We start from the raw sequence: 26,158 nt of genomic DNA, 5'->3' as shown, positions 1-26,158 counted from the left end.
ACAGCCCCCCAGCCCCCCCCCCCCACTGACACCATCACCCACCTCGACCGAGGGACGGTGTCACCCCCCCCACGCGCTCACACCCGCGTCACACCCCCCAGCACACCCACGCGGCCCCCCCCCGTGCCAGCCCACTGCCCTGGGGCACACGGGACCATCCCCCACCCCCCCAGTGTCCCTCCCCAGTGTCCCCTCCGCAGGGGGCACATTCCCAGGCATGGGATGACCCACCGCCAGCACCCCTAGACCAGCCCTTCGCAGCGTGGGAAAGGGCTGGGGGTGGGCGCAGGACCCCCCACCCTGGCACGGCCCCCCCGGGCAGGGCTGGGCAGGTCAGGGCAGCTGCCTGCCCCCCCCCCCCCCCCCCAGCCGCCTGCCAGGCTGGGAACAGGCCCTGCTGGGCTGGCAAGCCGGGGCAGGTGCCAGGGCAGGGCAGGGTGGGACGTGGCGCCTGCTCGGGGCAGAGCCACCATGCCCCCTGCCCCCTGGGTGCTGAGCACCCACCCTGCCCCGGCCCCGCTGCCCCCGGCCCCACCGCGAGCGGCTGGGGAGGCGCCGGGGCTGCGTCCCTCTGGGCAGGGCAATGGCGGTGACAGCAATGGGGGGACAAACCCAGTGTGTGTCCCCCAGTCACCAGCTCCTGGGTTCATCCCTTGCAAACCCCCAACCCTGCGATAGCTCCGGGGTGGGACGGTGGCAACGGGCAGGGGGACATGGCAGGTGACCCTGTAGCCCCTGCGGCCCCGGGGGGGGGTGGGGAGGGATGGGGGGTCCCGGCAGCTCCCGCTTTGTTCCCACTTCGCCTCCACCGGCAGTTGCTTGGCAACTCCATCCATGCGGCCGCGGGAAAACAGCAAAACGTGTCCCCATGTCCCCACCCCCGGCTGCACGGGCCCGGTGGGATGGCACGGCATGGCACGGCATGGCACGGCATGGTCCTCCTCTGCCCCACGGCAATTCCACCCGTCCCACCGGGCCCCAGAGCCCAGACCTCCACACACCCCACCCGAGACCCCAAAACAATCCCACCCAGCCAAGCTCCGCTGTCCCCTCCGGTGTCCCCTCCGCCTGGGGTGGCCGGTCGAGGGTGCCCGGCCCCTGGTGCCAGCGGTGCCCTGGCCAGGCTGCAGCCGCACGGAGAGGGGCTTCTCCTGACAGCGGAGGCTGGAGGAGGCAGAAGGGGAAACTGAGGCACAGAGGCTGCGCCCGCCGGTGGCAGCGGGGCCAGGCAGGCGGGAGGGACCCGCAGCACCGTGCCAAGGGCACCACTCGCCCCTGGGAAACGCACCCCAGATCCAGGCCCATCGGCTCAGCCTGGCTCCTCTCCCCCAGCTCAGCATGGATGGGGGCACTGCTGGCGCAGAGCAAGCTATTAGCTTAATTAATTTGCTGTTATTTCTCCTAACGAGCTGGGATCTGGAGCAGCCGCTTCCCTCCCAAAGCCTGCGCCTCCATTTGCAGCCGCGCTGCGTTCCCCCGCCCCGCTAAGCGAGCAGGGGGTGCGAAGCCTCCAGGCTCTGCTCAAAACAGACCTTGTGTAGGAGGGAAAAATGAACACGGAGGGAAAAATCCCTCCCCGAGCCAGCGCCTTAACCCACTTCCCAGCTGCGGCGCTGGGAGAGGGGGACTCGGCATTTAGGGGGGAAGCCCCTCGAAGAGAAGACCTGCGATGGTCCGAGCTGGCCCCTGGCCCAGGCTCAGCCCTGAACCCTCTGCCAGGGAGGGAAACTGAGGCAGGGCTGCTGGGGAGGGAAGGGGCAGCACGGCAGCGTGGGCAGGAGGTCAGTAGCCTCTGCTGCCAGGTGGGCTCTGGGACCCCCACCCTACTGCTGGCAGCGAGGGCAGTGAGTGCAGGGAATGAAGGGGCTGGGGGACGATGCGAAGGGGGGCAAGTTGAGGCCCCCCGCCCTCCCAAGCCACCCTCCAGCGCGGTGCTGGCAGGCCCTGCCTGCATCCTTCCCCCTCGGCATCTCCCCCCAGCCCTGCTCCGCCGTCACCCCTGCCATCAGGGTGCACCGGGAGGGTGCAGGACTTGGGGTACCTGCCACCCCCCCCCCCTCGACATGTGCCGTGGGAAGCCGGGCTGCAGGCCAGAGGGAGCAGGCGGCACAGAAGCGGCGCAGGCGGCAGCTCCCGCACCACCTACACACCAGTTGTTCCTTTCCCCACGAGCCAGCGAGGAGGCTGGGGGGAGAGGAGGGGGCTCGCTTCTGCGCCCAGCCCCGCTGCCACGGCCCAGCCGGGCTCAGGGACAGGCGGTGGCTGCTCCCCAGGGATGTCGGTGCGAGGGCGGCTGGCGCCAGCCACAAAGGAGCCACCTTTCCAGTCCCACCAGGAGCTCCTGGAAAAGGGAAAAAAGCAGCTCCTGGCACACGGCCGAGCTTTCCGGTGGCGCGGTGGAAGGGAACGCCGGCCCCGGGGGTCTCGGTCCGAGGAAAGAGAGACAAGAGCAGGGGCTACTTTCTAAAAGGTATTCTCATCCGCGTGCCGATACAACGCTGGTTACAAACGTGCACTCCTACAGGACAGGAATCCAAAGCAACAAAACCAAAAACGCATCACAGTGTTGTAAGGTCCAGGACTTCAGTCACGCGACCGATACGTTGACGGTACATTTCAGCCTTAAGGCAGAGAGACGGGTTACGGCGAAAACACACGGGATTTCTACTTTGAAAGCGTCGCTTCGACGCCTGAAATTAGGTACAAAAGATCATCGAGTTACGAATGACACAGGAGGTGTTGCTGCTGGAGAGGTGGGCATGCAGGAGAGCTCGAGCGGGCAGGTGGGCTGCCGGGCACCCCTCCCTCGCCGCAGATGGGGACTCGGAGGCCACGGTGACGTTCCCCCTCTCGCCGAGCGACCCGCGCCAGCAGCTGGCACTTCCCCACGCCGCCCCAGCACGTGCTCGGGGCGCGCGGCAGGGATCGGCAGCCTGCCTTGCCAAGTTTCCTAATGCAATTTGCAAACGGCTGCGAGGACACGGCCAAGCCCAAGCGTGACTGGGAGCCGGAGCGGCTCTGCCTGCCGCGGTGCCAGCAGGATGCGTGCTGCAGAGGCGGCGCAGCGCTGCGGCGCAGGCGAGCCAGCCGGGCTCGGCTTGGCACACGCGGCGCTGCAGTGCCGGGCACCCTGGCAGATCAGCCTCCAAATCCTAACGGGGGAAACATGACTACGAGTTCCCCGGTGAGGAACGCCGGTTTCTGTGGCGGCAGGCGCAGGGCTGAGGTGCTTCCTCCTGGGGATGGGAGCCCAGGCTGGATGCGTCGGGGCGGGTTACGACACCCCCTTCCACTTCCACAGCAGCAACACCCAAGTGCTAGGAGCAAATCACTCCTCTGCTTGCCCTGTCTAGCTGGTTTGACTGCTGGCAGGGCTGTTCTGGCAGTGCTGAGGTGCCTGAATGCCCATAAACCTCCCTCGCCGGCGCTGATTTGGCTGAGGCACAGGAGGCCGGTGGAAATCTCCCCCTGCTCGGCACGGTGTGCTTGTGGCAGCGGGGAGAGGGGGCTGCCCCGTGCTCATGCACCTGGATTCCCGTCTGATGCGGGTTGGGAGCTTGCACACACATGGACAGAGACAGCCAAGGACACAAGGTACCAACAGGGCTTGTTGGGAAAAAGAAATGGGAGGAGCATCTAAATCAAGTGGTGCCCGTGCAGGCAGCGCTGCCCTGACAGGCTCCTATCGCTCAGCTGCCCTTCCTATCCTTAAACAACAGCAGAAATAAACTTGCTAATTTAAAAAAAAAAAATGGAAAGGAAGAATTAACTTATCAGTTGTCTCCACGGGGGGCAGGGGATGTTACGTTCCAGTTAGCCCAGACAAACAAATTCAAAATACCCAAAAGAAACAAATCAGCTTTACTGAAGGGGCTGGTTCATTTCTTAAATAAAAACAGAGAACACAATCAAGCCAGTTGAGTTTAACATCCTAGAGAGGGAAAAGGGCAGACGTTTAGTAAAAGAAGTCGCGAGGACTTGCGGCCAAGGACCGATGCTGAGGGTTGATTCTTCGGTGAACTCTGTGCCCCAGTGAGGGAGGGGGAAGGAGGGCAGATCAGCAGCAGCGAGATGATTTTTCGGGAGGGCACCGGTAAAACCAGAAAGGGAAGGAAGGTGCCTGGCCCTGAGCACAAGCTGGTGCAGCTGATTTCATCCCGCTGCCTCACCTACACACAGGGAAGGAGCCTTTCCCGAGAAGGAGCTTCCTCCTCGCCGAGGTGCCGAGTCTGGCGCTGGGATTTCCCACAGCCGCATCCCTACGTGTTGCTCCTCTCCTTTGATTTTTCACCTTTGCTGTCCTGGTGGGGAAGAGGGAAGAGAAGCAGAGGGTTAGGCTGCCCCGCCACAAACACCAGCACGGGGGCTGCAGCACCGTCACCAGGGTCCTGCGAGCAAACATCCTCCGATGCCAAAACATCCTACCTGGGTGCCAAAATACAACCACCCCCCGCCCCCGCCTCCAGCTTCCTCCCAGTTGTGCCCACTCCAGGCACAACCAGCTCCCTTCAGCCAAGCTCTCCTCCTGGTGAAACATTTTCCCATCGCGAGGCCTTTCAAAGGGCACCTCGAACAGACAATCTCGCAGTGAATTTACAAACGCTGCACGCTTCCCAGCCCTCCACCGTGCCGCACGCCGCCTTCCCTGCGTACGGGAAACAACCGGTACATGCCTGCCCGGGTCTGGGCTTGCTGGGATTCAGGCTCGCTCAGCTCCCACATGCTAAGCAAAGCATTGAAAAGGAAACCAAACACACACGTGGCACTCTGGCGCGCGCACACACACACGCACAGCTCACAGCACTGGAGTGAGGAAACCGTTCCCAGCGCAGAAAAAAACGGCTCTCATCTCTGGAAAGCCTTGAAGTCTGCTGCCTGAATTATCTACTAAGGTCTCGACATCTATTCTTCCAGAGAAGTCACTGCCTCCTAGCTTAGGACTCGATCTTTCTCTCTCTAAAGTGTTCCGTTTTCTACCCTGAGCAAATAATAACAATTTAAAAAGCAAGAGTCAACTTTAGACTTACTTTTTACGTGGGTTTAGTTTTAAAGCATTTAGAAACTCAAATTAACTGGAACCCTGCTTACCACCTGTAACGAGAAGCTGAGGTTTGGGACATGTCAAAGATTAAGACAGTTTAAGATTTCCTTGGAACATTGTATTTTTGGGATGGGAGAGGGAGACTGCAGCATCACGCACACGCCAGCAGCACAGCATCACGCACGCACAGACTCACGCCGAGGGGGACGGTACCTCAGGAGGTGGTGGCTTGATAGTCACAGGCTGGGACGTCCTTCGAGGGGGCGAAGGCTTGGGCTGCACTTGCTGCTGGACAGTGTTGTAGTACGTGACCCCTCCGTACACCTGGGACTGGGCCTGCATTCCCCAGAGAGCAGAAGGGTCAGTGCTCTGCGCTGCAGGGGGCTGGCTGTGTCGGGGGCTCTGGAGCCCCCAGCATAAAAGGGACATGGACCACAGAACCAGTCCAGGGGAGGCCATGAAGATGTTCCATGGGCTGGAGCACCTCTCCTGTGAGGACCAGGCTGAGAGAGTTGAGGTTTCTCAGCCTGGAGAAGAGAAGACTCCAGGGAGACCTCTATTCTCTTTGAGTATTTGAGTATTGTCCAGTTAAAAGATGCTTATGAGAAAGATGGGGACAGAATTTTTACCAGGGTCTGTAGTGATAGGACAAGGGGGAAAGGCTTTAAACTGAAAGAGAGGAGATTCAGATGCAATATTAGAAAGAAATCCTTATCTATGAGGGTGGTGAGGCATTGGAACAGGCTGCCCAGAGAAGCTGTGGGTGCTCCATCCCTGGCAGTGTTCAAGGCCAGGTTGGACAGGGCTTGGAGCAACCTGGGTGAGTGGAAGGTGTCCCTGCCCGTGGCAGGGGGGTGGAACTGGGTGGTCTTTAAGGTCCTTTCCAACCCACAGCAGCACTTACAGCTCCCCAAGGACCCTCGCCTACCCCTGCCCCTTACCAGGGCGCCCCTGCTCTCGGCAGAGTGGGCAGGTACAGGCTGCAGCAACCCGCAGCCGTGCCGGACCGACGTCTGTGGCAGATGGGTTTCCTTCACCCCGTGGAGTTTCCCAACTGCTACATAACGTCTGCGCTTTGCAACAGCAGCAGCGACCGTTCTTCCGTGCCAACGAGGCAGGTAACAGCTCCCCTTCACACCCAGATCCCCTCCAGCTGCCTGGGGGTTGGGGACCTGCCCCCAAAGCGGGCTTGAATCCCTGCCAATGCAGCTGGGATCAGCCCAGGGCAGCAGGGAAGGTCAGGGAGGTTGTAGGGCTCGGGGAGATGCATCTCGCGGGCTTGCCACTGCGTGTCAGCCGTGTGCTGCTGGCACGGCAGCCCTGGGCGGACTCGTCATCACGCTGCCCACGGAGATCTGCCTCCTCGCTGCGGACACGGACGTGGAGCAGGAAAAGCCAGCCCCGCGCTGGTCCCTTTGGCTGGTGCCAAAGAACAGCACCAGCCAGTTTCCAGCCTCCCTCCCTAACAAAAAGGGCTTCCAAAACAATTTTCAAGGTGTCCTTGGCTTAGCATGGACCTGGAGGGGATGCAACTGTTGACAGGCTCCCGGTGGGCCACTTCCCTGCTCTGTAGGGCAACACCTCGATTCTGAGATCCGCCCACCCGGGTATTTAGACCCTAAATTCGGGGTAGCTGCACAGCAGCCACAGGAGCAGCCCTTTCCAGTTCCCCGCTCCAAGCAGAGATAGGGATGACAGTAAACAACCTCCCACCACGGAGCAGCCCAGCTGCTCCACATCCTCTCCCAGGAAGCCTCTGAGAATATCCCCACACTCCACAGGATCCCATCTGCTCTTGATGGCTCCCGCTCAGGAAGGAGAGGCACAGCGCAGCTGGCTTACCTGCGTGTTGGAATAGAGATGAGGAGGGGGTGGAGGGGGCAGTGCTCCTGGGGGGTAGGGGTAGCCAGGATTCCCAAAATTCATGACTCCAGGAGGGGAGAAGTAAGTTGGTGCAAGCAGCTGCTGCGGCGGGGGCTGGCCTGGGGGCATGGAGACTGGCGGAGGGTACAGCCCAGGGTTTGCCATGGGGGCTGGCGTCTGGTGGGGATGTAAACCTGGGAAGTGACAAAAAAAAAAACCAAGAACCAAACAAACCTGAATGTGACATGCTGCACCTTCCCCGCTGCAGAGGGAAGGAGAAGCCCTTTGCTCAAAGGCTTTTCCTGCAGCCATGAGACCTCAGCTCCTGGGCTGGGGAGGAAAAAAGGGAAACGCTTCTCAGCGGAGTGGAGCACGGCTCGCTCCCCAGCACCAGGGTTCCAGCTCACTGGAACCAGACACAGCCCCGGGTCGGCACCCCCGCTCCAGGAAACAGTTCTTGTGGTCAAGATAGGGAACATGCCAATTCAACAGCTCTCGTTTCTGCTTTCTTCTTCTGAACTACAAGCAGCAGGGACTGAAGAACCAGCCTGGCACAACGGCGGGCAGAGCAAAGGGCCCCACCGAAGGGGAAGAGGCTCAGCCAGGAGGATCTGCGCAGGACCTGCAGGCAGCCAGCCAGGGGCTGCCCAAACATTCGGCTCACCTCAGTCCTGGCCCGGCTGCGAGAGCCAGAAATGCCTATTTTTCTTTCCTTAACATTTATATTGATTCAACCCCACTGCACGAGGGAAGCAGGTCTCTTCCATGTTGTAGAAACAGGGAAAATGGATTCCCCCAGCGAGAGAGGCTGCGTGAAACCAGCGTTACCCACTCCTCAGCACAGACCAAGCCTCCCCCTACCCCAGGCACAACCATAACATCGGTACCAGCTGCCCCGTGCCCTGCTGGGGAGCCAGTTCCTCACCTGGATGAGGGAGGTGCATTTCTGGCTGTACGATCATCCCTTGGGGCGGCAGCGGGGCTGGGTTCTCACTGTGGGTGTAGATTGGTCCCTGGAATTGCACTGCAACACACAACAGTTGGTAAGGAAAAGCTCCACCGAATTTGATTCTACTGCAGCAAGTCACACGCACACCCCAGCCAGCGACAAGACTTGAACGCAGTGCTGCAAGCGACATTCCCATCGGCACACGCAGTCTACCAGGCTTGCAGATGCTGCATACTCCCAACAGAAAAAGCCTCCTACTCCCTTTACAAAACAGGAGAATAACTGGGGGAATTTCTTCTCCGACACTTTAAATGCTGGAGTAAATTCCTACTCCATCCTCAGCCTTGTTCTGTAATTCTCCCCGCTCTCAATTGTCAAAGACATTGCTCTGATTTCCAAGTTAATTTTAAATCCCAGCTTTCCTGAAGAAAAGCAGTGTCCTAGAGAGCCCTGGCACAGGGAGGGGAGGTGGTAACACCGATTATATTTCTGTGGGTTTAAACAACCAGGGAGGCTCAGAGCAGCCTTTCCGTTACCGTATGAGATGAGGCAGCGACGTTATTTACAAAGGGAAGGGAAAACAAAGCCCCCGACCTTCCCGACCCTAACAGGAGCAGGGAGGTTCCTGCTGCAGCTGCTCAGGTCTGAGCACACACGGAGCCTCAGGAGCAAGGGGGAAACACTCACGTGGGTCATAGTAGTGCCCTTCCATGATGCTGATGTGCATGGGGGGGGCAGGCTCCGGCACTGGCGGTCTCTGCCGCTGCGATGAGTAGCGTTTCACGCGCCCCCCCTGCACCGCCTGAAAAGAGTCCAAAGGCATCAGCCAGGGTCAGTGTGTGGGGCAGGAGCTCGAGGGAGCACGAAGCCACGGCCCCACCAGCCCCTGCAAACCTCTATCTGGGTCACGCAGCAAAAACGACAAACACCCAACAAAAGGGAAAGGCTGAGGTGTCACAGGCAGCCTCTAATTACTACAAGCCAGAAACAAATAAACGCTGGGCTTCCGCGCTTCTAAAAGCAAGAGTCACACACCGCGCAACATGCTTTACCATTTCCTCCATCCTGTTAAACTGAGGCGGTGGCCCAGTTCCAACGTGCATATGGTTAGGAATACCTGAGGAAGAAACAAACTGGTTATTATGGTTTGCATTTGCTCCCAGTAAAGGGCCACCTCACCCGCTGAGGCGCCTGTCGCTGGCCCTACGAGCGCTGGCAGCCCGGGGACATTATTGTACTACAAAAGGCACAGCTCTTGCTTTCATGACAAGAAACCTAACTTTATCTCTTGGGTTACAATTTTAAATCTTTCAGTACAAATTAGAAGCTGTGGTGTCACCGTGCAATCATCCACACTGCTCAACACCTTTTAAATCTTGCTGGGAAAAAAATAATAAATAAAAAATTAAAAATTTCAGCTGGAAATCCAAGTTCTGATCTAAGCTCTCTTCCCGCTGGCACAAGGATTTCTTCAGAGTAGAAACAAGGATCCACGTGGGACTGGGTGAGCTGCAGTTTAAACCCTCTCCAGGGCGTAACCACTTTTATCACAGGCTCCTTTTAACTTGAACAGCAAAGTTACGGCGCACATTTAAAACCACAGTGCCAAACTCATCACAGCCGCTTCCAGGGAAGCAGGAGGGGACAAAACAAATGCTGAAAGTGCCCACACGGATCAATGATATTGCAAATATAGGCACAGACATACAGAATGACCCGACGGCTGGCTCACCTAGCCAAATGCCTCCCAAAATTAACTCCTGCCTTCTCTGCTAGGAAGAAACAAGGGGACAGTAAAGTAATGCACCCTGCTTACAGACGGAAAGTGCTCTCCTACCTGCAGCCTAGAGCTGTCTCACGGTAAATTTGTTAGGATGCTGTATTTTGTAGGATTAAAAAAAAATAAATACATAATCTCAGCTGCAAATCATAGCACTTTTGAACTCTCAAGCCTACTGGGATGTTTAAAGCCTGTCTACTTGCATCCGCAGTCAAGACCAAGGGCCTGTTCGCACAAAGATTTTACCAGTCACATCAGTACAAGATGACTTGTGGTTTCATGACCTAAACCTCAAGAGATGCTTATGAAAGCAGCGAGTTGCTTTCTTCTCCTTGCTCCAGTTTTATTTCCCTCGGGATGAACTCTAACGCTCCCCCAGAAAAGGCTCTTAATTCTGCAAAGAGATAATTATACCTGAACGACCTCTCGCATGGATGCTCAACTAGAATTCAGTCCCGAGCTCGCAGGGGGGTAACTCTGCCACACATGCCGCCCTCAGCCAGCCTGCCTGCTGCGGCAAACTGAGCAATTTCCTCCCACCAGGTAAAAATGAATTTGCCAGTCCCACTCAGGCCTCAGCTAACGGCAACCAAGTCTCAGTGCTATGGAATAAGCTGATAAACAAGAGGAATGCTCCTTCCTGCTCCTAGCAGGACGTTACAGGAGCCTGGCTGCTCATGACCCTTACCTGCCAGCTGAGCACAACGCTCCTTATCTCCCGAACTCTGGCTCCTGCTGCAGCAGCCAGTCTCACCATGATTCACACTGGACAAAGTCCCTGTTGCCTGTCCCATGCACAAGCCTTCAGCTTCACTGAAGCTTCCCCCGATCTCAACACAAAACAGGGCAGGAAGAGGGAAAGGATCTACTCATGTCCTCCCCAGCCCTAATTCCATCAGCCTATACCAGAATGCTTAATTTCCTCTTTTTTTCCTTTTCCGTTTTGTCCCCTCTCACTATCTCCACTGCATTTCTCAGCAGCGTGCATCGCCATCACGTTATCCACCCTGAGTCTGGACTAAGGCAGAGCCGATTCAGCTCTGAGCGACCACACGAACCGCATTTGGCTGGGGCTGCAGTGGAAAACCAACAGGCTGCACCTACTTACCCCTCAGCTCCCGGGGCTGCAGGAACTGAGACTGCCCCGGAGTCCAGTTCTGCTCAGTGAGATTCATTTGGGTCATCTCTTGCTCCAGTCCATCCAAGCTGGATTCTACCGGCGACTCCCAGTTACTGCTCTTTGCTGGTGGGGGGGACGTCTCGGCTTGCACGGGTTTTGGAGGCACAGGAGTCAGCCCTTCCGAAGCAGGAACTTCATCTGCCAGCTTCCCCGCATCCCCAGCTTTGATTCTGGTCCTTCTTGCCCGGGAATAAGACTTCTTTTCAATTGGTCTGTCTGGTGGTGGCTGTGCAGCATCAGCAGCCGTGGCTTGGTTTTCCAAAGCGACCTCCTCCTTCACAGGGCTGCTGTGGACATGAGCTGCTTCCACCTCGGGTGACTTGTCTCTCGGTGGGGTTTGCTCTGCACGCTTCGCTCGATAGTTGCTCTCCTGTTTGGCTTGTTCGCCGTTTCGAGACAGATGCTGTACGCTTGCTTCCGAAGCTCGGTAGCTTGGACGGGTCTCTTTGTAGCCCCCCATTCGTGGGTAGTTCCTAGGTGGGGGCATCCTCCCTGTACCTGCAGAGCTCCTGTTTGTGAAGGTTCGTGGGGGAGCTGAAGTGCTGTCTGCACCTTGGTGCCTTGGGGGCTTATTTGGCCTCTCGTTGGACCAGTTTGGGTCTCGTTGAGGAGAACTCCCAAACCTGAGGGAGAAAAACAGTACCGATGACCGGAAAGAAATCCCTGGGTGAGAGCTACCGCTGTGCAAGGGAAGCCCTCTCTGGGACGCAGCGTCTAGAAAACCCAGGACCAGGGTCCCACCCCAGAGCCAAAGCCAACAACAAGAGGCTTTCCCTCGCTGGGGCTTCAGACCCGTCTCCCGCTGGGACAAGCCAGGCTCTAGTCCGACTTTGCTGCTCACCTTGGTTTGCGCATCCTCCTGGGCTTGATGTCATCGGGGTTGTGAGCTGACCTGATGTCATAGCCATAAAGCGCGATCAGCTCCTGCCTGGTCTTGGGAGCCTGCTCATCCTCCCGGAATTTGTCGTGCTCCCAACGACCCTCGTCCTTCCACAGCTTCCGCTGACGACCCTTCGGCCTGGAACAGTTACACAGGGAAGACCAAACAGTTGTTGGAAAGCCAAGGAGACGCGGCAGCACCAACCAGTCCCACACACAGAGCCTGAGCATTTCTAGGGCTGGGTGTGCACAAGAGACAGTGTTTCTTCTTCCTCCCACTCCTCCTGCCCAGCAGCTGCTGGCCTACCCACTGCTATTTCTGAAAAGCAGCAAGAAGGGTCACCACTCACTGGCAAGAAGCTTTCCTTGTGGATTTTCTTGCACCACCCTCAGCCTCTCCCTTCCAAACAAAGAGCTAAAATGTCCTGGCAGGACATTGCAAGCAGGCAACCAAAGCACAGACCTTGCCAGCGCTTCACAACCCAAGCGAGGAGCAGCGCTGCCAAACACTGGCCTGGGAACTGGCCTCACCCTCCCAGAGAGAGGCAGGCACGTGGGGGATGCTCACATACCTGACCTCCTCCTCCTGCGTCTGCCCTCGGAGGTCATGCTCAAAGAAGAGCCCTTTGCGGGGGATGTAAGCCGGGTTCTTCCGATCCTCATCGTCATCCAGATGCTTGGGAACTTTTTTTCCAACTTTATTCTCCACAGGTTCGGTGCTCTCCTGTCAAAACCAGACAGCTCTTACCACTGCAGCAGTCTCTCTGCCAGAAGCCCCCCACGGCCCAGAGAACGCATGTTTAACACCTACCTGCCCGTCCCCACTTTGCCTCTCACCAGTTACAGCACCTTTGGAGTCAGGTTTGTCATCCCCTTTCTCCGCTTTTGCTGCTGACTCACAAGAATCATTACTATCCTGCTTCAGTTCCACTTTGGCACTTTCTTCCTCACTGTAATCCTCTTCCTCTGCCTGAAAGAGCCCCGGTTACTCAAACATGAACCTTTAGCAACAGGTCCCCCAGGAGTTTCCCCACACAACTCCCCCGACCTGGAGTTAGATCCCTAGAATAATAGAACCACCGAATTATTGTTTAGGTTGCAGAAGATCTTTAAGATCATCGAGTCCGACTGTTCCAGTCCCTTTTCCAGTTGTTGAAGACCTGACTCTTTCAAAGCAGAGAATTAGCTCTCAAAGTCCTTCCTATCCCTGTATTTCTACGGAAAAAACAAAGACTAAACCCAACACCTCTCACCTCCGACTCCATCAGATCCAACAGTCAGGCTTTCCAGAACAGAGCTGGGACCAGCTCCCCCACAAAGCCAGAACCTCTCACCGCCCTGAAAGCAAAGGGCTCGCGCGAGCTGGGGAGACCAGCGAACAAGGGCCCTCAGAGCGTGCGTCCCTTCCTTCCCACGCTGAGAGCCTGGATCCAGCCAGTGCCGTGTTTCCAAATTCCCTGGAGTTACTCAGCTGACTCACTCGGAGCACTCTGCTCACAGGAGCGTGACCTCGTTTCACCCTCCAGGAGCCTGCAAGCATTGCTTAGGCTGGAACTGACACTAAAAATAGCTCTGTGTGATTAACAAAAAGACTGCTCTATTTTTCTCTTTCAACACAGTGTATTTGCACATCAACTGCTCCTTTTGTTTACGTTGGGGAAACCCAGACGTGGCATTATTTTTAGGCACAGGAACAGTCATCTTGGCATGTCAGTGATGCAATACCCTCGCTGCTCCAACAGCCCAGTGTGCACCAGCGCTGCTCTGCTTCTCCGTGTGTGGAAACACCAGGCAGCCTCCGCGCAGGTTTTTAGGTGTGAAGAGCTGCCCTTACCCTGCATGTGCTGCCTCTACAGCCTGCCACGCTCCTTCCTCACTAATGGCAGAGATTAATCCACAAATTAACCGCCCTTATGAGCTTTGATTTCAGCTGCTTGGTTGTTTTGCGTTTTCTCTAACTGCTGCCCCACTCAACATCCCCAGAACAAACACCTCAAGAGAAGGGTTTTCACCAGAAAACCTTCACTGTAATCATTACGAACCAGAACTCTTCTAAACTGCCTGGAAATGTTAAATTTACAGTTCTGAACCAAAAATCCAGGGAAACCTACAGCTACAGGGTGCTGCCCAGGCTGCCTCCCATGCACAGGCAGGGGGTCTCGGTACATGCAAGGTGGGATTTCCTCAGCAAACACGCAGCACAGAGTTGCCAGCACTCACGGGGCGCGTTACCCCTCCAGCAGCTGTATGCAGAAGGCAGGGGTGCTGCCTGGGATACCTCCAACCCAGCAGTTCATTTTTTAATTTCAACTAATCAAACCACAACAAGCACCCTATACTTCCTTCCACACCCTTCCAGACCAGGGCAAACCCTGCTCCCAGTATCCAATGCCTGAGGCGCCAGGTGTTTCCCACTCCCACACATATACTGGCCCTACGTCCACCCCCCAGCAGCACACGCGGCTTCTCCCCAGGGCTGGGCCCAGCACCGTGGACTGAATGCCAGAAAATCGCATTTTCTGAGGGGCTGGTGAGGGGCTCAGACCGGGGGAGACCATTTCCCTCCACAGCGGCGGTGACTACACTGCGGCACGGCTTGCTCCGAGTTTCTGCGCGGCTGGCACGGAGCACACAAGCTGGTATCTTGAGACAAAGGCGATGGCTGCCAGCAGGGTCAGCGTAAGAGAACAAGGACACAAACTGGGTTTTGTGCTAAAATTATGCGAAATGCAGTCGCTCGGCAGAACGCTTTAAACACCAGGACAGAGACTCCTCTTACCTCCGAGTCCTCTGCGCTTTCGTAATCGGACAGTACAGCTGCAGGGGAGAAAAAGGAGTTTGGTGTCAGGGCAGAAGGAGAAACACAGCTTCCCTCCGAGCGTAACAGGCCCTGCTGCGGGCGACAGCTGGCGCAGGCACAGCGAAGAGCCCCTCCGAGGGGAAGTCAGAGGCCAGTGCCAAAGTGTCGCTGATGAACACCACCCACCACCAGCTCACACAGGAGGAAGCAAGGGCGATCTTGGGGTGCGCTGTCCCTGCACCCCGCATCCGCCTACTATTACAAGTTAATATTTGGGATGACAAGAACCACGGAACTATGGGAAAAGGCATCGGTTCGGTTTTTACATTTTGCATGCCAGCAGTGCCTGCAACGCCAGGGAGTCAGTACTCACCATCTCCTTCGATGCCATCCTCGCTTTCCTGGGGAGAGAGGGAGAGAAAGGCGCGTTAGCAGAGGGAAGGTCAGCAGCCAGGTGTCCACAGCATCCTACGATCCCAGACACAATTACAACAAGGTTTGGCCCCAGCCCTATTGTGTCTGCCCTTGGAAGTTCAACTTCAGTGACCATGAAAGAAGCAACGAAATCAGGGCTCCCAGTACCTTTATCTAAGATCCTTCCAGAGCAAGCTGCGCTGGGGGAACACAGCTCGAGAAGGAAAAGCCCAAACTGCGTTAACTGTTGGGGTCTTCAGCGGGAAAAGAGCAACATCACCAGACAAGCCAGGCTCCTCTCCCTCGATAAGGGAGGGCCAGACAGCTAACTGGGGAAAGGACAAGAGGATTACTTAAAGCAGGAGCCCAGGAATAACGAACAGATGCCAAGCAGGACCGAGCTCAGGCAGGCATCTGCTAGAGACTCCGGCAACAGAAACGCAACCCTGTGCCCCAGGGAAGATGCTGGATGAAGCAGAACAGCTCATATCAGGAAAAGTTTCTAGTAAAAGAACAGACTGATCGTACTGTCCAGGAAAAACAACCTCAGATCAAAACCAAAACCAGCCAACGCGTTAACGAGATAAGCCCAAACGCCAAAACAACCCAGCAGAAATACGCTGCGATTCAGGAGGAACTTGAAATAACTGGCACTATAAATCTGTGACAGAGGAAAATCGCACCCAGCTGCAAACTGCGGGAGGAGAGCAGTTACCCTGCGGGGGTGGGAGACAGCAGCACCACCAGCTCCCCGTCAAAGGTTTCTAATGCCCTGGCATACAAGGCAGCCGGTCAGAGATGATAGCGAGATGATAGATGGGGCAGCAAACCCACCCGCCTGCCCCCTGCTGCGGGGAACAACCCCCGGGGCACAGGGGGGCCAGGGGAGGCCCCTACCCGGTGCTGGGGAGCCGGGGGGCCCAGCCCTGCTCCCCCAAACACAGGGTGGTCCCAGCGCGCTGCCCCCAGCCCGCTGCCCACTCAGCTCCCCCTGCACCCCAGTGCCCCCTCGGCACCAAGGGTGCCTGGGTCACTCCATCACCCCGGCTAAGGGCACCCTAGTGTCCCCCTGGGTGCTGGTACTGTCCCAGGTGAGACCCCCCCCCGCACCCCAGTGCCCCCCTGGGTGCCAGTACCACCCTGGCTGAGGGCCTCACGGTACCCCAGCCCCCCGAGTGCCAGTGCCACCCCGGCTGAGGCCCCCCCGGCACCCCAGTGCCGCCCCGGGTGCCGGAGTCACCCCACCGCCCCGGCTGAGGTGCCCCCCGAGCATCCCAGTGCTCCCTCTTGTACCGGTACCGCCCCAGCTGAGGACCCCACGGTACCTCGGCGCTCCCCCGGCCCGAGTGCCGGTGCTACCCCGGCTGCGGGCCCCCGGCACCCCAGTGCCCCCCCGGGTGTCGGTACATTCCCGGCTGAGGCCCCCCCAGCACCTCAGTGCCGCCCCGGGTGCCGGTGCCACCCCACCGCCCCGGCCGAGGCTCCCCCCGGCACCCCAGTGCTCCCCCCGTGCCGGTACCGCCCCGGCTGCGGGCCCCTCGGCACCCCAGCGCCCCCCCGGCCCCACTCACACACTCGGACTCGGGCGCGCTCTTGGCGGCCCCGCCGGCCGCGCTCTCGGCCCCGCGGCCCCGCGGCCCCGCGCTGAGGGCCCCGGCGGCTCCCCGCGGCGGGCGGTGCGGCGGCCGGGGCGAGCCCGAGCCGGAGCCCGAGCGGGAGCGGGCGGCGCTGGCGGCCGAGTCGGCGCTGTCGGAGGCGGCCGAGTCCGAGTCGTCCTCGCTGTCCTGCGAGGCGCGCTGCCGCCGCCGGTCCGCCATCTTGGGCAGCCGCAGGGGCGGGCGGCGGCGCGGGGCACCACGGGACGGACTACGGCTCCCGGCGGGCACCGCCACCGTCCCGGCAGCCCTTGCGGCAGCGACACACTCACACTCCTCCCCCCCCCCCCCCCCGCGGTTTCGTTCCCCCCCGGCAGGGGGCAGGCGCGCGCCGGGCGCGGCGCTGACGACGTCACAGCCCGGGTGGCGTCACGGCGGCGGAAATGGCGTCATGAGCGCGCGGGAGGGGAAGGGAGATACCAACACGCAGGGGAAAAAGGGGGGGCGGAGGGGGGAAGAAGGGGGGGAAAAGAAGGGGGAAGGGATAGAGAGGGAAAAAGGGGGGGGAAGGGAAAAAAAGGGGACAAGAGGGAAAGGGGAGGAGGGAAAGGGGGGGGGGGGGAGAGAGAACTAAAAAAAAAAAAGCCAGCATGGGTGTGCCCACACGTGACACCACCACCCCCCGCCGCTAACATGTTTATAACTTTATTTTTCTTATTTTTAAAAAACAAGATTTCCTTTTTTTAAAAAAAAAATAAAACACCAAAAAAGTTTCCTTCCGTTCATTAACCTCAGGGCCAGAACACGGCCAGGATGAAGTGTGTGTGTGTGCGTGTGTGTGTGTGGAGATAAAATGAGGGGGTGGGCATGGGGGGGCGGGGGGAGTACAGGCCCTGCGCAGGGACGGCGAAAATAAAATTAAAAATGGAAGCAGCGGCTGTGCTGGCAGCTTTCCTGTTTAATCTCTGCTGAAGGGGAGCGGGGGGCACACGGGACCCCCCCCTACACCCCCAGAGCCCCCTCCCCACCTACCTGGCACCGTGGGGGCCCTGGCAGCGAGGGTCGTGACTGGGGAGCTGGGCCCAGGACCACCGAGCAGCCACAGCCCCCCCCCCCCCGCCCCCCCAGCAACCCCCCCTCCTTACAGCACCGCTTGGCAACCTCAAAACAATTAAATTATATATATATATATATATATAAAAAAATTTAAAAACCCAAATTGTGCGTATAGGATTTCTATTTCACCAAAAAAAAAAAAAAAAAAAAAATATTTAAACTTCCCCCCCCCTCCCCTCACAGCTGCTCAGGAAGGGGGGAAAAACCCACCCGATGAGGACCCCCTCCCCACGCCACCGCCGCCCCCCACCCCCCACCACCAGCTGCTGCTCCCCCCTTTCCCCAACTAACAAGTAACAGCAGCGGCGGTGGAGCCCCGGCAGGATACAGCCCCCCCACCCCCCCACCGGGATCGGGTGCCCCCAGCCCCAATGTCCACAACCATGGCTGGGGGGGCGGCAGGGGCAGCGTCCAGAGCAGTGGCGCAGTGAGGATGGGTCTGGGGTCTGCCCGCTGCCCCCCAGGACCGCGGCAGCCTCAACCGGTAGGTGAGCAGTGCCGGTGAGGGTACGGCTGGTGGCGCGGTGAGGGGGGCACAAGTCCGGGGCACGTTTGTAGAATCCAAAAGAACAAAACGGGGGTGCTGGAGGGGCGAAGCCCCCCTGCTCAGAAGGCAGGAGCAGCCGGCGGCACGGCCCGGTGACGGACGGAGCTCCCGGTGACGGGACTGAGCTCCCGGTGGCTCTGCTACTTCCGGCAGGTCCGGTGCGGCGTCTGCTTCTTCTGCATCTCCAGGCGGCACCGGCTGCGCTCGTCCAGCCAGGGCAGCTCGAAGTTCCTGCGGGCACAGCCGGGGTCAGCGCCCTTCCCGCAACGCACCGGTGAAGCCCACCCTGTCCCATCCCCTCCGGTGCCGCCGGTTACTCACTGTGGGGTCAGTTTTGGTAAGGGCCGGCCAAAGGCGACGACAGGCAGGTAGGGGGTGATGAGCAAGCTTTCCACTGCGGAGGGACCAGAGCGTTACACCCAGTGCAGGCAGCGCCCCTGCCTGCACCCCTGCCCCTACCCCTGCCCACACCCCATGCCCACGCCCCTGACCCTGCCCATGCCCCTGCCTGCACCCCTGCCTGCACCTGCACCCCTGCCTGCTCCCTGGCACCGAAGATGCTCACCGTCATCTGGCTCAGGGAAAAATGAGGTAACTTCAGGCTCCGACTCCTGAATCCCTTTCCTTTTGTACATTCGGAGCTGCAGCCGCTGGAGAATTCTCTGTTCCCTGATCCGCTGGATGTCCCACCTGGAGAAGGTGATGCCGCGGGTAGCAAGCGGGCGGCACTGGACCCCCCCGCCCCCAGGAGCTGTGCCGGTGCCACCGTGCTGGCTGCGCCATGAGAGCATCCCTCCTCCGGCAGCGTTGCTGGTGCCCACCCCAGCCACCCCCCAGTCCCATCCCCCGGCTCTGGGTGACACCTGGGGGCCCTTCCCAGCAGGAGCAGGTGCCCATCGCCCACCCAGCCGGGACACCCCCTGTCGCCCTCTTTGCTCCCACCTTTTCCTTCGTTTCTCATCCAGCTCCAGCTTGGCGTGCCGTTTGGAAAAGACGCTATCATCCAGGTTCTGCAACGACAGACAGGAATGAACACATCCAGCCCCGGCACAACCCCCACGGCACACGGGGTGCTGCTCCTGCACCCCCACCCCAGCCCTCCGGCTGCAGCTGGGCTTTGCCGCGCTGGTGATGCCGGATGAGGGGATGAGATGCCGCCCGCCCCACAGCCAACGCCACAAGCTGCTCTGCCGGAGTGCTGGAACAGCCTGGAAGGTGTCTGCGGCACCGCCAGCTCTGCCACCACCGCGGCGGCATACATACCTCCAGAAGGTCCGAGGGGTTGGGGTCTCTCAGGGGCTCCACAACATGGTCCCTCCAAGACGGAACTGCGGGGTGAGAGGCCAGGCTGTTAGCCCCACGCTGGGACCACCCACCACAGCCCCACTGTCCCTTGCCAGCCCGGCCCCCCACCAGAGAGCACGGCTCAGCCCCCCCAACTCCCCATCCTGAGCCTGGCTGAGGCGATGCCGCTGGCTGAGGTTGGTGGGAGCTGCCGGGGGTCCCGGGGGGGGCAGAGCTCGTCGCCATCTCCCCAGCCAAGCGTGCACACCCAACCTGAGCCGCTCCAAGCTCCCCTGTGCCGGAGCGCTCGGCCATCCAGCACAGCCTCCACCGGCATCAGCGACCGGCACAGCCCAGCGCTCCCCATCACCGGTGCTCACCACGCCACAGAAGACCAGCCGGGAAGGAGCAGCCGGCAGGACAGGTGCTGGATTTGGGGGCAGCCGTGTGTGCCGCGCTGGCACAAGCCACCACCACGTTTCTCAACCGCCAACAGGACGTTGCTTCACCCCTCGCTCAAACGGGCACGCAGGCTGCTCGGCAAACCCGGCGGCTAAAGCGGAGCAGCGTGCTGCCCCCAGCTCCGGCAGCCTGGCACACGCTGCGGCGGGATGAGCTGGAGACGCGGTTTGGAAGAGCCCATCGCTGGTACCAGAGCCGCTACCCATCGCCGCGGCAGGGACCCGGCAGCGCGGCACCACCAGCTGAACCTCTCCCACCGCCACTGGGACTCTGCCCTTTGCCAGCATCAGGTCGCGGGTGCTGAGCCCCATTCCCCGGCCGCCCCGAGGTAGGCGAGCCCCTCTCCGGCCACCGGCTCTGCCCCAACACCTGGCACGGTGCCGCCGGTGCCACGGCGGGCTCTCCATTGCTTACTTGCCACAGTCTCCTCCTTCTTTGGAGAAGGCTCCCGCAACGGCAGCGGTGACGGGGGCGGCTGGTGCCAGCGGCACAAGTACATTTCCGTGGTTGAGAGATAGGGCAGGTCGTCTGCCTCACTGCTGAAGCTCTTCTCCTTGGGGTGGGCACCGGGGCCCTTTGGCGGTGCCGAGGCTCGGAGCGGGGTCTCCAGGAGTGACCTGGGTTTTTCCGGAGTCTCTTGGCTCCGCAGTTCTCGTTTACAAACAGTTTCGGACAAGGAGCCGCCCGATTCCTCCTTCCCCGGGGAGTGCTTTAGAGTTTTACTCTTCACTTTCGAGAACTCGGACACCAGTTTTTTAACAGGCGTCTTCCTCTCCGTGCTCCCAAACGTGGGCTTCCTGCGGGGGGAAGAGGAGCTGAGCCAGGCACGCGCATCCTCGCCCCACATCAGGGTTGCTGGGGGGGGGCTGCCAGCACCCCCAAACCAGGGCTGCTGCACCAGGGCCGGCTGGAGGCAGCTCTGCAAAGGCAAAAGAGGCTTCCCCAGCTTTCTGGGGACACCCCCCACCCCCCCAGGGTTTCCCAGGGCTCCCCCCAGCCGCTGATGGATGGGATGCGCTGCCGGTGCTGGGCAGCCCCTCTGAGCAGCTCGAGGGTCGCTGAGCTGAGCTGGCACCTCGAGGTAGCACCAGCCCCATGAATGGAGGGGAAAGACCCTCCCCCAGGACCCACGCACCCCACAGCACCCTCTACCTTTTGTGCCCCTTCCCATTCCTGCCATAGGGGAAGTGCTTGGGCTGCAGGGTCGGGGGGGGCTCCAGCAGGTCCTGGGGACACTCCAGCGGCAGCTTCTCGCACACCTCCACCTCCGGCTTCTCGTCCACCTCAAAGCCCTGGAAGATGCGGTGCTTCTCCCGCTCGCTGTCCTTCTTCACCAGCTGCACTCGCCTTTCCATGCGCTCAATCCGGGCCAGAAGCTGCAAGGCAGGGCGAGGGCTCACCCCACGGGCACGCACCCCACGGGCACCCCAGCTCCCCCCAGCACATCGCCCTGCCCGCAGGTCCCTTCGGTGGCAGAGGAACACCCCGGAGCAGCACCCACGTTTGAGCCAGTGCCCACTCATGCAAACACTCCGGTACAGGTGGAGGGGACTTGGCGGACCAGTGCCACCCCACCGCGGTGCCCTGCCGTGGCAAAGCATTCCGAGCACGGTCATGAGGAGCCCCTAAACAGTGACTGAGCCACCCCCCACCCAGGCTCAGCCGGCACACCGGGAATGCCACGGCTGATGCCTGCCCCCCCCCAGAGCACCACCAGTGCTGGGTGCTGTGGGCATGGCATCCCTGGGCAGTTTAACAGTGACGCCGGCAGGCAGCACCTACAGTGACCAAATGGCACAAAACGGCCACTGGTGCTCTGGCACTGCCTGTCCCCATGGCACAAAGGCCACAGCAAACCCCACATATCTGGGGGGGTCACAACCTCTGCTGCATCCCCCCGCCCCGAGTGCCCAGGCAGCACCACCGGCCCCAGGAGGAGAGGGCAGTTTGTAATTAGCTGTGGGCTTCGTTAGAGGGCAAGCACCCCCCTTGGTGACACCAGCCCTCGGCCACCTGGCCCCGACCCTCGCCCATCCCCGCCAGTCGGGAGCCGTGGCATTTAGAGGGGTCTGGTCAGCAAAGCACGGGGGGGGGGGGGGGCGGGGGGGTGCCCAGCACCCCCCCAGGATATGGCTGCAGTGGGGACCCAGCCTGGGGAAGAGGAGCTGGGAGCAGCCCCCGCTCTCCCTCCCTGCCCACCCCAGTGCCCCCCGGGGGTCTGTCATCACCCCCGCGGGGGGACGAACCGCAGTGAAGCCCCATGGCGACCTCGCCACAGCACTTCCTCCATGTTGGAGCAGCCGGCACATGCGGCGAGGACGCGGCATCGCTGCGCAGCCCCGGCCGCTGCACCACGTGGGGGGTGGCGCTTCCCTCCACAACCAGGGCCACCGCAGCTGCCACCGCTGCAGTGGGGCCGAGCGCCGCGCTCCTGCGGCATGCGGCACCCGCGGCACGGCCGGGCAGGCGGGTGATGCGGGCACGGGCATGGGGCGATGCAGGCAGGGCACCCGGGGGGGACAATGCAGGCAGGGCACCTGGGTGGCAATGCAGGCAGGGCACCCGGGGGGGACAATGCAGGCAGGGCACCTGGGTGGCAATGCAGGCAGGACACCCAGGGGGGACAATGCAGGCAGGGCACCTGGGTGGCAATGCAGGCAGGGCACCCAGGGGGGACAATGCAGGCAGGGCACCCAGGGGGGACAATGCAGGCAGGGCACCTGGGTGGCAATGCAGGCAGGGCACCTGGGTGGCAATGCAGGCAGGGCACCTGGGTGGCAATGCAGGCAGGGCACCTGGGTGGCAATGCAGGCAGGGCACCTGGGTGGCAATGCAGGCAGGCCACCCAGGGGGGACAATGCAGGCAGGCCACCCAGGGGGGACAATGCAGGCAGGGCACCCAGGGGGGACAATGCAGGCAGGGCACCCAGGGGGGACAATGCAGGCAGGGCACCCAGGGGGGACAATGCAGAGCATCCATAGGGCAACACAGGCAGGGCACCTGGGGGGCAATGCACGGCATCCATGGGGCAACGCAGGCAGGGCACCCGCGGGGAGGGGGGCAATGCACAGCATCCATAGGGCAACACAGGCAGGGCACCCAAGGGGCGCAATCCATGGCATCCATAGGGCATCACAGGCAGGGAAGCCATACAGCAATGCAGGGAGGGCACCCGTGGGGGGGGGAATGCACAGCATCCATAGGGTAATGCAAACAGGGCACCCGTGGGGGGGCAATGCACAGCACCCATAGGGTAATGCAAACAGGGCACCCGTGGGGGGGCAATGCACAGCACCCATAGGGTAATGCAAACAGGGCACCCGTGGGGGGGCAATGCACAGCATCCATAGGGTAATGCAAACAGGGCACCCGTGGGGGGGCAATGCACAGCATCCATAGGGTAATGCAAACAGGGCACCCGTGGGGGGGGGGGGGGGGGGCAATGCACAGCATCCATAGGGTAATGCAAACAGGGCACCCGTGGGGGGGGCAATGAACAGCATCCATAGGGTAATGCAAACAGGGCACCCATGGGGGAGGCAATGCACAGCACCCATAGGGTAATGCAAACAGGGCACCCGTGGGGGGGCAATGCACAGCACCCATAGGGTAATGCAAACAGGGCACCCGTGGGGGGGCAATGCACAGCACCCATAGGGTAATGCAAACAGGGCACCCGTGAGGGGGGCAATGCACAGCACCCATAGGGTAATGCAAACAGGGCACCCGTGGGGGGGCAATGCACAGCATCCATAGGGTAATGCAAACAGGGCACCCGTGGGGGAGGCAATGCACAGCATCCATAGGGTAATGCAAACAGGGCACCCGTGGGGGGGCAATGCACAGCACCCATAGGGTAATGCAAACAGGGCACCCGTGGGGGGGGCAATGCACAGCATCCATAGGGTAATGCAAACAGGGCACCCGTGGGGGGGCAATGCACAGCACCCATAGGGTAATGCAAACAGGGCACCCGTGGGGGGGGGCAATGCACAGCATCCATAGGGTAATGCACACAAGGCACCCGTTGGCGGCAGCGGGGGTGAAGCCCTGCCGTGGGGTGCACGCAGTGGGGCAGCACACCGCAAGGCCGTGCCCCACAGGGCCCTCCCCCACGGCAGGGGGGCAAGGCCGGCAGCCCTGGGGGGCTGGGGGGGCCTCCACCCCCGCGTGGGTTGGCTAACAGCGGGGGGGGGGCCCGCGGTGAGGCAGGCGCACCCACACCCATCCCCGTGACCGCGGGGACGCGGCCCCTTTAAGTTAACCCCCGCGCGGCGGGGCGGGAAGGCGCCGCGGGCCCTTTAAGGCCCCCCCCGCAGGCCCGTTGCCATGGCGACGGGCGGCGGCCCGTTAACCCCCGCCGGCCCGCCCCGCCCCGGCCCTTTGTGCCCCCGCCGGTCACCCCGCCCCCCGGCGGCCTTTGTCTGGGGGGGGCGGGGGGGGCGGGGCACTAACCCCCTGGGGGGGGCATTAGCCTCCAAGCGGGGGGGGGCATTAACCCCCGGGGTGCCACCGCGGGGTGCCCCTATGGGGGTTAACCACACGGGTGCCCCGGGGGGGGGGGGGGGGGGGCACCCTTGCAGGGGGGGGTGGGGGGGTGTTAACCCCTGGGGTGCCGCGGGGGTTACCCCGGGGGGGGGGTTTAACCCCGGGGGGGGGGGGTTAACCCCTGGGGTGCCACAGGGGTGAGGGGTTACCCCTGGGGGGGAGCCTTAACTCCTGGGGTGCCATGAGGGTGGTGGGTTACTCCTGGGGGGGGTGTTAACCCCTGGGGTGCCACAGGGGTGAGGGGTTACCCCTGGGGGGGGGCGGCTTAACCCCTGGGGTGCCACAGGGGGTGGTGGGGGTTACCCCTGGGGGGGGGCCCTAACCCCTGGGGTGGGGTGTTAACCCCTGGGGTGCCACGGGGAGGGATTATGGGGGGGGTGGGGGGGGTGTGTGTGCTTTAACCCCTGGGGTGCCACGGGGGTGGGGGCGGTTACCCCTGGGGGGGGGTAACTCCTGGGGTGCCACGAGGGGACACTTACCTGTACGTGGGCCAAAGCCCTGGGGGGGTGAACCTTGAGGGGGGTCACCCCGCGGGGGGGGCAAGCCCACGGCGGGGGCGGTTAACCGCCGGGGTGCCACGAGGGGGCACTTACCTGTCGGTGGGCCAAAGCCCAGAGGGACCCCTGGGTGGTGCTGGGGGGGGGGGGGGGGGCGCATGAACTCTGTGGGGGTAACCCCGCGGGGGGGAGGGGGGTAACCGCGCAGGGGGGGGTGTTAACCCCTGTGGTGCCGCGTTCCCGCCCCCCCCCGCCGTACCGTGTCCCGCTCGGCCTTGAGCTCCTCGATCTGCCGCTCCTTGGCCTGCAGCTGCTGCTGCTGCTGCTCGATGAGGTCCAGCTGGAGCAGCAGGATCTGCCGCAGGCAGGCCGCCTGCCCCGGCGAGCCCCCGCCGGCCCCCATCCCGCCGCGCCGCGGGCCGCTCTTCCACTTGCCCTCGGCGGGCGGCGGCGGCGGAGGGCCCGGCTCGGTCGGCCCCGCTCCCGGCCCCGCTCCCGGCCCCGCCGCGCCCTCCCCGGCGCCGCGCCCGGGCAGCACCGCCTGGTAGCGGGGCCGGGCGCCGGCATCCCCCGCGCCGGCCTGCCTGCCGCCGGCCAGCGGCACCAGCCCGGCCCAACGCTGCTGCTGCTGCTGCTCCGCCGCCGCCGCCACCCCGCCGCCGCGGCCCTTGTGTGCCCCCAGCGGCGGCGGCGGCGGCGGCTCCCGGGGCCGGCGGGGCGGCGGGCGGTGCGGTGCGCTGCCCTCCTCCTCCTCCTCCTCCTCCTCCTCCCGCCCCCCCCGCGGCGGCCCGGCGGCCCGGAAGGCGGTAGACCTCATGGCCGGGACCCGCCGCTCCGCGCCGCCCCGCTACCGCCCGCCGACACGGCGCAGCGGCGGCCGCCACCGGCTGCGCGGCCCGGGGGGCGGCGGGGCCCCGCCGCCATCAGCGCAGCGCATCCCCCGCCCCGGAGGGGGGGGACGGGGACGCGGGACACGGGCTGCCCCGCGTGGGGGAGGGGAGGGGCTCGGCCGGCGCCCACGCGGGACAGCTCCACGCGGGGCGGGGGGACAGAGGGCGGGGCTCGGCCGGGGCCCCGGTTACCTTTAAACTGGGCTCGGTGCGCATGCGCCGCCGGCGGCCCCGGGCGGGGGGCGGGGGGGGCCGGGACCCCGGGGCGGGGGGCGGGGAGCGGGGCCGGGCTCCGGAGCGGGGGCCGCCCCG

The 26,158-nt window shown here is 61.9% G+C and overlaps 2 protein-coding genes across 5 annotated transcripts; both read right to left on the bottom strand.

Moving 5' to 3' along the window:
- Positions 1 to 3,838: 3,838 nt before the first annotated feature.
- CASC3 (CASC3 exon junction complex subunit) lies at positions 3,839 to 16,765 on the bottom strand. Of its 4 annotated transcripts, none has more exons than XM_080369396.1 (14): positions 16,478 to 16,765; positions 14,866 to 14,893; positions 14,472 to 14,509; positions 12,504 to 12,662; positions 12,265 to 12,416; positions 11,655 to 11,831; positions 10,742 to 11,436; positions 8,906 to 8,970; positions 8,541 to 8,655; positions 7,830 to 7,928; positions 6,884 to 7,098; positions 5,255 to 5,377; positions 5,028 to 5,104; positions 3,839 to 4,301 (listed from the first exon to the last, which is right to left on the bottom strand). In XM_080369396.1, the coding sequence occupies exons 1-13, from the start codon at positions 16,721 to 16,723 to the stop codon at positions 5,069 to 5,071; spliced, it is 2,148 nt and encodes a 715-aa protein (XP_080225522.1). In that variant the 5' UTR covers positions 16,724 to 16,765; the 3' UTR covers positions 3,839 to 4,301; positions 5,028 to 5,068. The 4 variants fall into 4 exon arrangements, with proteins under 4 accessions (XP_080225522.1, XP_080225524.1, XP_080225523.1 ...); XM_080369398.1 differs by having other exon boundaries at positions 5,028 to 5,091; XM_080369397.1 differs by having other exon boundaries at positions 3,839 to 5,091.
- A 1,394-nt stretch (positions 16,766 to 18,159) lies between these two features.
- MSL1 (MSL complex subunit 1) lies at positions 18,160 to 26,054 on the bottom strand. Its single transcript, XM_080369399.1, has 8 exons — positions 25,216 to 26,054; positions 21,063 to 21,286; positions 20,325 to 20,707; positions 19,428 to 19,492; positions 19,107 to 19,174; positions 18,730 to 18,854; positions 18,486 to 18,558; positions 18,160 to 18,395 (listed from the first exon to the last, which is right to left on the bottom strand). Exons 1-8 carry the CDS (start codon positions 25,771 to 25,773, stop codon positions 18,305 to 18,307), a joined length of 1,587 nt encoding a protein of 528 aa, XP_080225525.1. The 5' UTR covers positions 25,774 to 26,054; the 3' UTR covers positions 18,160 to 18,304.
- Positions 26,055 to 26,158: the final 104 nt, after the last annotated feature.

The sequence above is a fragment of the Falco punctatus genome (assembly GCF_963210335.1).
Source record: "Falco punctatus genome assembly, chromosome: 19".
NCBI classification, from domain to species: domain Eukaryota; kingdom Metazoa; phylum Chordata; class Aves; order Falconiformes; family Falconidae; genus Falco; species Falco punctatus.
This window is presented reverse-complemented; position numbering and strand designations above follow the sequence as displayed.

Bases quoted from the DNA above. Each gene is read 5' to 3' on its own strand.
- CASC3 (XM_080369395.1), bottom strand. From the start codon at position 16,723: ATGGCGGACCGGCGGCGGCAGCGCGCCTCGCAGGACAGCGAGGACGAC. The intron at 11,437-11,654 runs GTGAGCAGCAAA...TTTCTCCCTCAG, and splicing joins AGGAGGATGCGCAAACCAAG to GTTTGGGAGTTCTCCTCAAC. The intron at 7,099-7,829 runs GTGAGGAACTGG...GTCACTTCCCAG, and splicing joins AATGCACCTCCCTCATCCAG to GTTTACATCCCCACCAGACG.
- MSL1 (XM_080369399.1), bottom strand. From the start codon at position 25,773: ATGAGGTCTACCGCCTTCCGGGCCGCCGGGCCGCCGCGGGGGGGGCGG. The intron at 21,287-25,215 runs GTACGGCGGGGG...CCTGCCTTGCAG, and splicing joins TCAAGGCCGAGCGGGACACG to CTTCTGGCCCGGATTGAGCG. The intron at 18,855-19,106 runs GTGGGAGCAAAG...CACCTTCTCCAG, and splicing joins GATGAGAAACGAAGGAAAAG to GTGGGACATCCAGCGGATCA.